Source organism: Microtus pennsylvanicus, chromosome 1, assembly GCF_037038515.1.
Source record: "Microtus pennsylvanicus isolate mMicPen1 chromosome 1, mMicPen1.hap1, whole genome shotgun sequence".
NCBI classification, from domain to species: domain Eukaryota; kingdom Metazoa; phylum Chordata; class Mammalia; order Rodentia; family Cricetidae; genus Microtus; species Microtus pennsylvanicus.
Window position 1 is genome coordinate 89,848,447 of NC_134579.1, and position 12,138 is coordinate 89,860,584.

Sequence of the window (12,138 nt, forward strand, 5' to 3'; positions counted from 1 at the left end):
TAACATTAATTTTGATAAAATATGTAGAGAAAACAGCGAATGTTGGGGTCTAACATGTACCCTTGGACTTATATTCAAGAAACTGACCCATGATGATTATGAATTCAGACGTATTCATAACTAATTAGTGACATAAAACTAGACTGGATAGCAAACATCTCAAGGGAATTTGTGAAAATATGAAAAACAAAACCAGGAAAAAATGTAACCACCCTTTCACAGTCACCATTACTTAAAATGCATGAATGTACACTGCCTAATATTAAAGTAAATAATGTTTCACTTAGATAACGGACATCTCATTCTATATATTTCAGCAGAAAAATATCTATCACTAAGTGAAAGCACCGTAGGAGATGTACAAAAGTCATAGAGAGAAAACAAAGAGCACAAAACAAACTTTATTGAAAAGATTTGCTAAATGTATAGAACACTTTAATATCTCTCACAAACCAGAAACCACAATAGAGAAATGTCCACCATCAGGCTTGAGTGAAGATAGTAAATGAGTAACCTTCTTCATGATGAAAATGATATAAAACAAAAATTTCTGGACAATAAAGACCACTGTGATGTCTAAATTCTTTACCATATCGTTTACTTGAAGAAGAGTTTTCTTTTGCAGGAGTTCTTCCCTATTACCAGATGTTAAGATGATTTAAAAGAAAGTCTTTAAAATATCTACAGGACTATGGATAAGGACAAGCAGCGACGACAAGTTTACTGTCAGGATGAAGGTCAGGTTTTTGAGAACTTCCTGTAGTCCTGCAACAGGAATACCCAAGGGTCTAATAATGTTCCTGGGAGCAAGCATGAATAATCATATACCCACACAAAGGCACACTAAAATAACATAATTAAAACTAAATAAAATCTTTGACTAGATATTTTCTCACTCATGAATATTTTCCTTTTGTAAGCATTCATTTCTGTAACCCAGGTGTTGACTCATTTAAAGGCTTACTTCCAGAGTTTTCCTCAATTGTGATTTGGATCATGCAACAGAAAGCAAGAATGTAGACTTGAAGTTACCGAAGTTAATCATTCTGAATTAGTGGCATCATTTGGGAAAATTTAGAAATTATTGTCTTCCTGTAAGAATTATGTCATGGGTTTTTTTTCCTGGGAGTATACATTCACACACAATTCCAAGTTCCTACACCTGGTTCATGCTGTAGGCTGAGAATGTGAGTTCTTAGCTTCCCAATGTAGCCGTCATGTCTGACACTTCTCGAGACAACACTGTCAAGGTTATCATGTAACTGTCTGGAACCCAGAGTCACATTAAGCTCTTTTACTAATTGACTTAGGGATTTTATTTTATCATAGGCACAGAAGAGGCACTCATACACATCTACAAAATTTTAAATCTAGATAAGTTATGGGGGAAGCTTTGTTAATCAATCATCTTAAGAATTGGAATGTAAGCCGGGCGGTGGTGGCGCACGCCTTTAATCCCAGCACTCGGGAGGCAGAGGCAGGCGGATCTCTGTGAGTTCGAGACCAGCCTGGTCTACAAGAGCTAGTTCCAGGACAAGCTCCAAAACCACAGAGAAACCCTGTCTCGAAAAACCACAAAAAAAAAAAAAAAAAAGAATTGGAATGTAGTTACAGTGTGGCTTCCTGCAGGAGAAAAATGGGGATGGACCAGGTGCTTGCTCTCTGGATTATTTTTGCAGGACACAGCAGAATTTGGAATTTTCGTTCTCATGTCATGAGTTTCCACTTATAATAAGTAAAAATATAATTGCTTATCTTTAAGCTAGCCTGGTTATTTCTCAAATAGTGCTAAGTTGTACAGATAAGTGTATTTATATAATTGAAGAAAAGTGCAAAATCAAAAAGGGTTACCTTATCATTGAATTCACATGACTTTTGTCCATGTAATTTTGAAGGTACAAACAAAATAGAGACTTCATAATGCTTGACAAATTGGTTTTCTTCCCAGTCTTATGTAAGTAAATGTTTGTTGGCTGAAGATATTTCCAAAACATTTATAGTCACATTCCCTTTAGAATGAATCTGCTCAGGTCCTCAGAGTACTGTGACTTAATAGACTTCTTTTTTTTTTAAATGTGTAGCCCAGGCTGGCCTCGAACTCGTGATCCTCCTGCCTCTGCCTCCTTCAGCAAATCCTACCAACGTGCGCCACCACAACCGGCCTTAATAGACTTCTTATCTGCTACAAGTTTATTCTTGTATAAAGACTACCAAAAAGAGGAAAACTTTGCCACACTGATTGCACCTAAAGTGTTTGTCAGGCTGACTGTGGTGGCACATCCCGTTAATCCAGCACTTGGGAAACAGAGACAGACAAATCTCTGTGAGTTAAAGACCAGCCTCGATATGAGTGAGTTCCAGAATAGACTCCCACAGTACAGAGAAAACCCTGTCTCAAAAAACCAAAAACGAAAAAAAAAAAGAGTTTCTTTGCAATATGATTTTTTCTCAAGATTTTAAAGCCTGATGACACCTACAAAGTCTCTACCACATTGGCTAAAATCGTAGGGTTTCTATTCAGCTTGTGTTACACTTCTATGATATGCAAAGGCTTTACTACACTGATTAAAGTAATAAGGTTTCTATCCATTATTTCTCTCAAATACATAAGGTTCTTTGATGTATTTGAGACTACATTGATGTGAAAAGTCTTTACCACATTCTTTACATTCCTAGAGTTTTTCCTGCAGTGTGTGTACTTTTATGTTTTCTCAGATTGCTGAGTTGTGAAAAGGCTTTACCACACTGATTACATTCATAGGGTTTCTCCCCAGTATGTGTTCTTTTATGTACTATTAGACTACTGAGTTGTGGAAAGGCTTTATCACATTGATCACATTTATAAGGTTTCTCCCCTGTATGAAGTCTTTTATGTGTTTTTAGAGTACTGAGTTGTGAAAAGGCTTTACCACATTGATTACATTCATATGGTTTCTCTCCAGTGTGTGTTCTTATGTGAAGTTGGAGACTACTGATACATGAGAAGGCTTTATCACATTGATTACATTCATAGGGTTTCTCTCCAGTATGTGTTCTTTTGTGCATTTGGAGATTAGAGTGTAATGAAAAAGCTTTATCACATTGATCACATTCAAAGGGCTTCTCTCCAGTATGTGTTCTTTGATGACTGTGAAGCTCACCATAACTCACAAAAGCTTTATCACATTGATTACATTGATAAGGTTTCTCTCCAGTATGTAGCCTTTGATGTACTCGAAGACTACTGCTCACTGAAAAGGCTTTACCACATTGACTACATGGGTAGGGTCTTTCTCCAGTATGTGTTCTTTTATGTGTTTGGAGACTGCATTGACTTGAAAAGGCTTTACCACATTCATTACATTCATAGGGTTTCTCTCCAGTATGTGTTCTTTTGTGAAGTTGGAGATTACTGATACATGAAAAGGCTTTAACACAATAATTACATTCATAGGGTTTCTCTCCAGTATGTGTTCTTACGTGTATTTGGAGTTTACAGCGCTCTGAAAAAGCTCTATCACATTGCTTACATTTAAAAGGCTTCTCTCCAGTATGGGTTCTTATATGTCTGTGAAGCTCACCATAACTTGCAAAAGCTTTATCACATTGATTACACTGATAAGGTTTCTCTCCAGTATGTGTCCTTTGATGTATTCGAAGACTATTGCTCAGTGTAAAGGCTTTACCACATTCATTACATTCATAGGGTTTCTCTCCAGTATGTGTTCTTTGGTGAACTTGGAGACTTCTGACATATGAAAAGTATTTACCACATTCGTTACATTCATAGGGTTTCTCTCCAGTACGTGTTCTTTGGTGAACTTGGAGACCACTGACATATGAAAAGTCTTTACCACACTGATTATATTCACAGGGTTTCTCTCCAGCTTGAGTTCTTTTAAGTATTTGGACACAGCTGATACCTGCAATGGCTTCATCATATTGATTACCATCATATGGCTTCTCTGCAGAATGAATTTTTTCATGACTTTGAAGATGACTATAACATGCAAAGGCTTTATCACACTGAGTATATTCAGAGGCTTTCTCTCCATTATGGTTTCTTTCAGACCTGCAAAGATAATTGGCAAATGCAAAAGTTTAACCGTGTACATTACAATGATATCTGTAGGTATTAATTTTATAATTTTGTTTAATTGTAAAGAGGAATCAGATTTTAAGTTTTACATGCCTCGTGCTCTTCTCCAGTATGGTATGTTTTGTGTCTTTGAAGAACTTTTGACAGTAAGGGTCTTTTGTCAAATGACCCACATTTATAACATCATTTTCTATGAGTTTTTTTACACATTTAAAAGGAACTAGACTAACTCAGTTTTAAATAACCTTACATTCCTTTTGCATTCTTATGTTTTCCTGTAGTACAATACTTACCACAAGAAAGTGTACTAGGACAAACAAAAGTACACAGTCCAACACTCATAGGCCTTATCTTCACTGTGAGTTGCTGATGTCTTCCCAAGGAAGTTTGAACACCAATTAAATATAATCTTATAGCACATTCAACAAATCTACCCAGTGTTGAAATACTAAATGTCTTTCCTATCTTCTCATTATTCTGAAAGAGATACAGTCCCTCTTTCCATTTGGGAAGCTCACATGTGACATATGACATTCTTATTAAAGGAAGACAAATTGTCCCTTGAATTCACACAGTTTGACTTTTTCTTCCTCACAGAAATGTGGTATAAGAATGAAAGTTTCTCCACAAGAGCCTTTGTGACTCTCATAAACCAACTCTTTCAATAAGTTTGGTAAAGTCACAAGTACATGAGTAACATGCACTTTACTACAGACTATTTATTTTTGGACAGTTTTAAACATATACTCATTATCTATTCAATGTGCATATGTGTGTTCCTTGTGCAATATCTGAGTGCTATGAAATGAAACTAATTGGCAACACTACAGCATAGTTCTCATGGGGTATGACTCAAATGGTGGTATAGGGTAAAGAATCATTTGTTTCTCTTCTGTTTTTAGAGGAATGTCTTGGAAACACAGACCGGTTACCTCATATTGAGGCATATGATTTTATGAGAAATCAATAATCATCAATAAACTTTAAGCTGTGCTCATTTATACTATTGTTTTTCTTTAAATCTTCCAGAACAAATTAAAACTTCTTCAGAGACAAATATATACCAAGTTGCAAATAAAAATTACCTTCCATGTTTTCTAGCAGGTTGACTATGTTCTTCAAAATTATGGTCTTCCCAACTGTAGCCTAAAATATAGGAACAGAAAGTAGATAATATATTAAAGGATATTGTACAAAATTGAATATCTTAAGTGAACTATGCCTTAGTTATTTGGCTCATTCTTACTCTTTCTCAAACACAAATATACAAAAGTATCAATAAACAATACACAGTTGTCCCCTTATTTTGAAACATGAAGGAAAGTTCACAATCTTACCAATAGCAGTGAGGTTCCTATATGTCTCTAGCATCACATCTTTGTAGAGACTCTTTTGGGAAGGATTCAGCAAAATCCACTCATCCTCAGTGAAGTCAATGTGTACATCCTCATAGGTCACTGATTTCTAGAATAATCCAACCAACAATAAAACAAAGTGTGATCCTGACATTGGATATTTCTTTTTAAATGATATATTTGTATAATACTACTGCTTCCTATAGTTCTTCCATGATATTACATTATAATGCAATCACCAGTCACTTTAGAAGGGAACTGAAGAGGAGGTTCATATGAGCCATTCATTGGCCCTTTAAATGGGATACACCCTTGAGAAAGACATGCCAATGAACAGACACACAGAGACAGACAAGAAATTAACACTACTGAGAAAAAAATTACAGAAATAATAAGAACAATGATTATCTCAAAAATTGATGGAAAAATTGGGTATATTGACTCTTGCCTTTAATCCCAGCAATCAATGTAAAAGCAGATGAATTAAATTGAGTTGGATGTCAGGCAAAGCCTATGCAATAAGCTACAGGTAAGCCAGAATTACAAATTCATAAAACCCAATATCCATAGAAAAATCTTTCAAATAAAAAAGGTAAAAAGAAATCAGAGCATTTACTGAAGTTCTTACAAAAAAAATTGTATTCACTTTAGTTCTATATTCATCTTTTAGAATCTACAGTGGCCCAGTTTAAACTGTTTCATAATAAGATCTTAATAAAAGGGAGTGCATGTTTAAACAGTTACAAATGGACCAAAGGAAACATCAGCCCTACAAATAATGATCATAAATAACATAGAGTAAGAGAGTTGGGTCAGCAATTAAGAGGCTAGTTATACTTGCATATAAGTGGGTACAGTTGCCAGTACAAAAAGTGGGCTTGAAATTATGCATTACTTCAACTTCATAGGTTCTGGGGCCTCTTGAGATCTAACACGAGGAACAGGCTTGCATGTGATACATACTTTTGTATGTAGATACAACCTCATATTCATTCAAAGCATTCAAAACAAAAAAAATTAGAGGCAGGTAAAAAGTTACACACATGCAGTACAATGATTCAGAAGGCAGAGGTATTAATGTCATGGATACTACTCTCCTGGGTAAGAGATTGATAGCCTCCACCAAACTTCAAATTTCAAGATGTAGGTGAAGTTCAGCATAGAAACTTATCCTTGATATGTACAAAAACCTACATTCCAGGCTCCTCAGACAATAAAACAACACACACACACACACACACACACACACACACACACACCAAAAACATGTATGCTGCTTAGCCATTAATCCCTCTGTGCAGAAGCCAGGATCATTTGTATTTCTGAGTTGAGGAAGCATGGTCTAAGGAGCTACATTCAGTACCCAGAGATACACAGAAAAACATTCTCTTTCAAAAACAAAAGAAAGAAAAAAATTAAAATAGAAATCAGGATAGCAAAAGGCTTAAGAGTGAACAGAAATTGCTTCAACTGAATGTTTTGTCATTGAGTGATACCATCTATGATGGTGGTGAAGTCATAACATCAGGACACACATAACCAGAAATGGGTTGTGGCTATAAACATGCAAATCCAATCCTCAATATAGATATTTCATCCAAACGATTTCTCCTACTCAATGTTCTACAAATACAACAAAGAAGAGCACCCTGGAAAGATAAGTGTTAAACCACTTCTTCTAATCCGGGACCTTTGATAAACAACATTCTAATCCTGATCCATAAATATTCATGGTCATCTCATGATAAAAATTGTATTTAGTCTAACTTCAAAGATGGTCATAGGCTGAAACAATTGTTTCAGTGTGAAGTCTCTTATAACAATCATGATATCGACTTGATTGTCCATAACCCAGCCTAATAAAGCCACACCTAATACTGCCACTCCCTAGGAGATTATTGGGTCTCACTACATTCAAACTACCAGAGTGGTTTATCTGAGTCTTAAGGTAGATAGATTCCCAATTATCTGAGGTACTGCCATATAGGTTTCCATAGTGGCTACACAGCTTTGCTCTCCCAGCTCAAAGCTACACAGCTTTGTTCTCCTTACTCAACATCTTTGCCAGGATGAGTTGTCCCTTGATATTTTTGAACCCAGCTATACTGACCGGTATAAGGTGAATTCAAAAAGCCCTTTTGATGTATATTTTATTGATAGCTAAGTATATTGATCATTTAGTTAAGTGTTTCTAAGACAGTTTAGATTCATCTATTTGGAATTTTTTTATTTAAATCTTAACCACAATTTTATTCAATTAATTTATTTCCTGATGTGTTCCATCTTGAGTTTTTTTTTTTTGAGCAAGTAAACCCAAACTATACAGACAAACATGATGTGTACTCATTGTAAGTGGATTTTAGCTGTTGAGTAAAGACTAATGATAGTACAATCCACAGACCCAGATTGGGTAAGTGACAAAAATGGCTGTAGCAGAAGTTCATGGCTCCCAAACAAGAAGATTAAATAGACTAGATCTGTGAGTGTACTCACAGCGAGAACAGGAAGGATCATGGAAGCAAATAGAGGTATGAAGCAGGAAAACACAGCAAGAAATTAATAGAATAAGAAAGCTTTCAAGGGTTGATGTTGAAACAATGCAATAACGACTCTCTGCAATCTTTGAGGGTCATTATAGTGAGGACTCCCTATAACTCAGAAATATGGAGCCTGTACAGGCCATCTTCTGTAATCACATATGGCTCTCAGTGGTGGGAATACGAAACCAATCCATCCACAAAATATTTGACACATACTTGTTGTGTATGGAAGATATATCAGGAAAATGGTGGCTCAAGATTTGTATAGTGGCTAACCAATGACTGGCCCAACTTGAGGACCAGGGTTGCTAGGAAAAGTGCCTAGATGTGCAGAATCGAGAAGTTGGATGGCTAAGAGAACTAGGGTAGAACCAAATACAAGTAACAATAAAGAAAATAGTCAATGTAATGATACCTAATTCCATGTCCAATAGATCTCCAGGTTTCCAATCCTGTTCTGCTTTGTTGAGAACATCACACTTCTTTTTCTTTGGCTGGTGCCATTGCACATTAGTAGCTCTCCTTGGCAGGTAACCTATGACCCTGGGATCTCTAACATCTTGGTTAATTAAAGAATTTCAACTTTCCAATATTAAGATCCGCTCTTTCCCATCTTCCTCTCGGAGAGGCAGCTTCACTTTTGCCTCTCTCCCCACTTCTCTGCTTCCCCCCCTTCTCTGTCTCTCTGTCTCTCTGTCTCTCTCTCTCTCTCTCCCCCTCCCTCTCTGTCCCCCCCTTCACCCTTCCTCCTCCATAACCCCCTGAATAAACATTCAACCTCACCCTGCAAAAAAAAAATATTAAGATCCACTCAAGATCTTCTGTACTCTTTCATAGGCTCTGGGTCAATACACCGACTCTGCCCTCTGCAGTACACACACCTGGTCTTCTAGACTCTGGCTGGCTCCATTCCACTGTCACTGCTGTTTTGGTGGTCATCTCACACTGCTGGCCTCTTCATAACACTGGGGTCCTCTGTTGTAACTGGGTTTCACCTTCACCAGTGTTTCTCATAGAATCTCCTCAGGGAGCTGCACCTCTTGGCCTGACCCTTACAGTCCTGGGCATTCAATGACACTGCACCTTCAGTGATTTCCTTTCCTGGCCTCTCACAGGGCCAAGCCTTACATCCATCAATACCTTCAAAACCAATACCACCTGTTGAGACACATTACATACTGCATCTACCAGCATGAGGTAGAACCTTGGCTACCTCTGGAAGACAGCTTCTCTGTGCTCTTAGAAAACACTTCCCTGACATTTTCACATCGGTGATGCTGGTCTCGTAATCATCACTAAATTTTTAGCTCTAGCCGTCCAGAATTAAGTACCCAGTAGAGCAATATTTCGCTTAAATACTTCAGATAACTTGCTCATCACAGCTGATTCTTCAGCCCAGGCTAACCAGAAACATGATTTAATGTCTTTCTTTTATCCTTAAGTCTTAAGCCAGAACCATGTGTCCCAAGCTTTCAGGTTCTGCTGCTTACTGGGGTTGGAACATGGCACCTTGTATAATTATGTCTTTACCAGCTTTCTGTCTTTCATTGTATAAGCTTGGCTGTCCTGAAACTTGATCTGTAAACTAGGCTGTGCTTGAACTATCAGAGTATGCAGGCCTCTGTGTTCTGAGTGCTAGGGTTAAAGTAAATGTGCCACCACCCCCTCAGGCCAACAATCCCTTTATTCTATTTCTTAACCTGTTTATGTCCTTGAGCAGATGATTTAGACACGTTCCACTTTTGGAGGTCCTTATCTCCTCAAGTATGATTCCTTGCTCAGCTGCTCTTTTTATTATGTATCTTCAATAGAGTTACCACTAACATACACTCGGCAGAGTCTATTTTATGCTGTGTTGAGATTTTTTTCTACTAATGAAATAAATCAAAATATCCTTATTTTATCCTCAGGCAGATTCTTTAACCCAAGGCATGTCCTTCACCAAAACATCATAAGAATAATTTCTTTTTTTTAATTTATTTATTTATTTATTTTTTTGTTTTTCGAGACAGGGTTTCTCTGTAGCTTTTGGTTCCTGTCCTGGAACTAGCTCTTGTAGTCCAGGCTGGCCTCGAACTCACAGAGATCCGCCTGCCTCTGCCTCCCGAGTGCTGGGATTAAAGGCGTGCGCCACCACCGCCCGGCATCATAAGAATAATTTCTAAAAAACATGGTAAAATACTTGTCTGAAACCTCTTGTGCTGGCTCCTGATATTTCAAATCATTATCAAGGTCACTCTATCCAATCCTCCTCCTAGTAGGATCCTGTATCCAGTGCCAAATGCATTTTGTCCTTTTCTTAAGCCAAAGAATCAAGGACCTTATCATTCAAAACAAAAGCATGGTTAGGACTAGCACAGCAATACTCAAGTCCCTGGGACAAACTTCTGTTTTAGTTTTTTATTTTTTTTGTAAGGGGACAGCATGACCAGAGAAACTCTTATAACAAAAACTTTTAATTGAGGGGGCTCATGTACAATTTCTGAGGTTGAGTTAATTATCATCATGGCTGGAAGCCTGTAGGATGGCAGGCAGATGTGATACTGGAGCTGAGAGTCCTTTATCCTTGACTCAGAGGAAACAGGACATAGTCTGACACACTGGGAAGTATCCTGAGGATAAAAGAACTCAAAAACCCACATTGACATTCTTCCTCTAACAAGACCATGCCAACTCCAAAATGGCCACACCTCCCACTACTTACACTCCCTAAGAGATCATGGTGCCAAATATATCCAAACTACCACAGTGGTATAGCTGAGTCTTGAGGTAGATAGATTACCAATTATCTGAGGAATTGCCATATTGATTTCCATACTGGCTATAAAGGTTTGCATTGCCAGCAGCAATGGGGGAGCATTCCCTTTTTCTATATTTTTGCCAGTATGAGATGTCGCTTGTGTTATTGATCCTACGCAATCTGACAGGTATAAGATGAATCATTAAAGTAATTTTGATTTGTATTTCCTTGAGAGCTGAGTATGTTGTACATTTATTTATGTGTTTTAAGCCAGTTAATTTCTTTTATTTAGAATTCTTAATTTTGATCTGTACCATATTTTTACTTGATTATTTGATTTGTTGATGTCTAGTTTCCTCAGTTCTATTTTATTCTTAGCAAGTAAATCCAGAACCACAGCCGGGTGATGGTGGCGCATGCCTTTAATCCCAGCACTCGGGAGGCAGAGGCAGGTGGATCTCTGTGAGTTCGAGACCAGCCTGGTCTACAGAGCTAGTTCCCAGGACAGGCTCCAAAGCCACAGAGAAACCCTGTCTCGAAAAACTATAAAAAAAAATCCAGACCCATATAGACATACTTGATACAAACTCATATATATGTTGGTATTAGCAGTTAAGTAAAGAATAATCATAGTACAATCCACAGACTCAGGGTAAGAAACCCTGGCTGTAGCAGGGGATCCATGGAGCCCACATAAAAAGAGGAAATAGACTAAATTTTTTGGGTGAACAAGGAATCACAACAGTAACAATCATGGGATAATGGGGGATGGAGGGAGAATATACAGGGAGGGATGACTGGAATAGGAAATGTTTAAAGTTGATGTGGAAACCTAATGTAGTAGAAACTTTTTGCTAGCTAAGAGGGCAACCTTAGTGAGGACTCCCAGTAACTAAGAATATGGAGCCTGAACCTGTCATCTTCTCCAATGACATATGGCTCCCTGTGGTGGGAATAGAAAAGAAAGCCAGCTATAAAATATCTGACACACGGTGTGTTTTCTGGAAGATATACCAGGAAACTGGTGGCTTAAATTACTGTAGTGGCAAACCAAGGACTGGACTAACTGAGGCCTAAGTGAAAAGAGACAACCCATGACCAACACTGCCTGGATGGCAGGAACAAGAAGTTAAATGGTTCAGAATTTAGAGTAGAACAAAATACAAATAACATAAAAGGGATCAATGGTCAATATAAGGATCCATAGCTTTATTCTAATACAATTATAATTGTTTCCTTGACTAATTTTCAACAGAGAGCCTTCCTCTGAAAATTGATTATGGCAGATACAAAGAACTTCACTCAAACACTAACTGAATCAGTTTAATCAAGCAGAAATTTGGGTGAGGGTTTTTTAGAAGCCATAGGTGTCAAGGACACCAAAAAACCCACAATTTATGGAATCAACTAATCAGGGATCATAAG

At 37.5% G+C, this 12,138-nt stretch overlaps 2 protein-coding genes across 2 annotated transcripts; both read right to left on the minus strand.

Moving 5' to 3' along the window:
• Nucleotides 1–658: 658 nt before the first annotated feature.
• LOC142848342 (uncharacterized) lies at nucleotides 659–5,015 on the minus strand. Its single transcript, XM_075970262.1, has 5 exons — nucleotides 5,011–5,015; nucleotides 3,567–4,051; nucleotides 3,203–3,407; nucleotides 2,805–3,034; nucleotides 659–765 (listed from the first exon to the last, which is right to left on the minus strand). Exons 1-5 carry the CDS (start codon nucleotides 5,013–5,015, stop codon nucleotides 659–661), a joined length of 1,032 nt encoding a protein of 343 aa, XP_075826377.1.
• A 144-nt stretch (nucleotides 5,016–5,159) lies between these two features.
• Nucleotides 5,160–8,398, minus strand: LOC142849847 (zinc finger protein 431-like). Its single transcript, XM_075972599.1, has 3 exons — nucleotides 8,389–8,398; nucleotides 5,416–5,535; nucleotides 5,160–5,224 (listed from the first exon to the last, which is right to left on the minus strand). Exons 1-3 carry the CDS (start codon nucleotides 8,396–8,398, stop codon nucleotides 5,160–5,162), a joined length of 195 nt encoding a protein of 64 aa, XP_075828714.1.
• Between the last annotated feature and the right edge of the window lie 3,740 nt (nucleotides 8,399–12,138).

Coding starts and splice junctions, on each gene's coding strand:
- LOC142848342 (XM_075970262.1), bottom strand. Junction 3,408..3,566: donor ATGTGATAAAGCTTTTGCAA/GTTATGGTGAGC, acceptor ATTGTGTTAAAG/CCTTTTCATGTATCAGTAAT. Junction 766..2,804: donor TAAAGCCTTTCCACAACTCA/GTAGTCTAATAG, acceptor TTCCTGTTGCAG/GACTACAGGAAGTTCTCAAA.
- LOC142849847 (XM_075972599.1), bottom strand. Junction 5,225..5,415: donor TAGGAACCTCACTGCTATTG/GTAAGATTGTGA, acceptor CCTATATTTTAG/GCTACAGTTGGGAAGACCAT.